Genomic DNA, 206 nt, shown 5'->3' on the forward strand with positions numbered 1-206 from the left:
GCAGGATGTACACGCAGGCCATGGAGAACAGCACCACGCGCACCATCCAGAAGAAGCGGCCGAACAGCAGGTGCAGGACGCTGAAGGTGAAGCCCAGGGTCAGCGACAGGAACCAGTAGGCGAGCATCAGGAGGCCGACCAGGGCCAGGGCGCGGGCGGGGCTGCTGGCCACCGAGGCGGGGCTCAGGTACTGCGACATGTTGGAG

General features: G+C 66.5%; 1 protein-coding gene across 1 annotated transcript in view; it reads right to left on the reverse strand.

The window, feature by feature from the left end:
* BRI3BP (BRI3 binding protein) overlaps window positions 1–206 on the reverse strand; it is a 5,518-nt gene that overhangs the window by 609 nt on the left and 4,703 nt on the right. Inside the window, exon 3 of the mRNA XM_014533343.1 lies at window positions 3–206. Coding sequence (XP_014388829.1) covers window positions 3–206 — 204 coding nt within the window. The remainder of the gene's footprint in view (window positions 1–2) is intronic.

Source organism: Myotis brandtii, unplaced genomic scaffold (genome assembly GCF_000412655.1).
Source record: "Myotis brandtii unplaced genomic scaffold, ASM41265v1 scaffold97, whole genome shotgun sequence".
Lineage (NCBI taxonomy): Eukaryota > Metazoa > Chordata > Mammalia > Chiroptera > Vespertilionidae > Myotis > Myotis brandtii.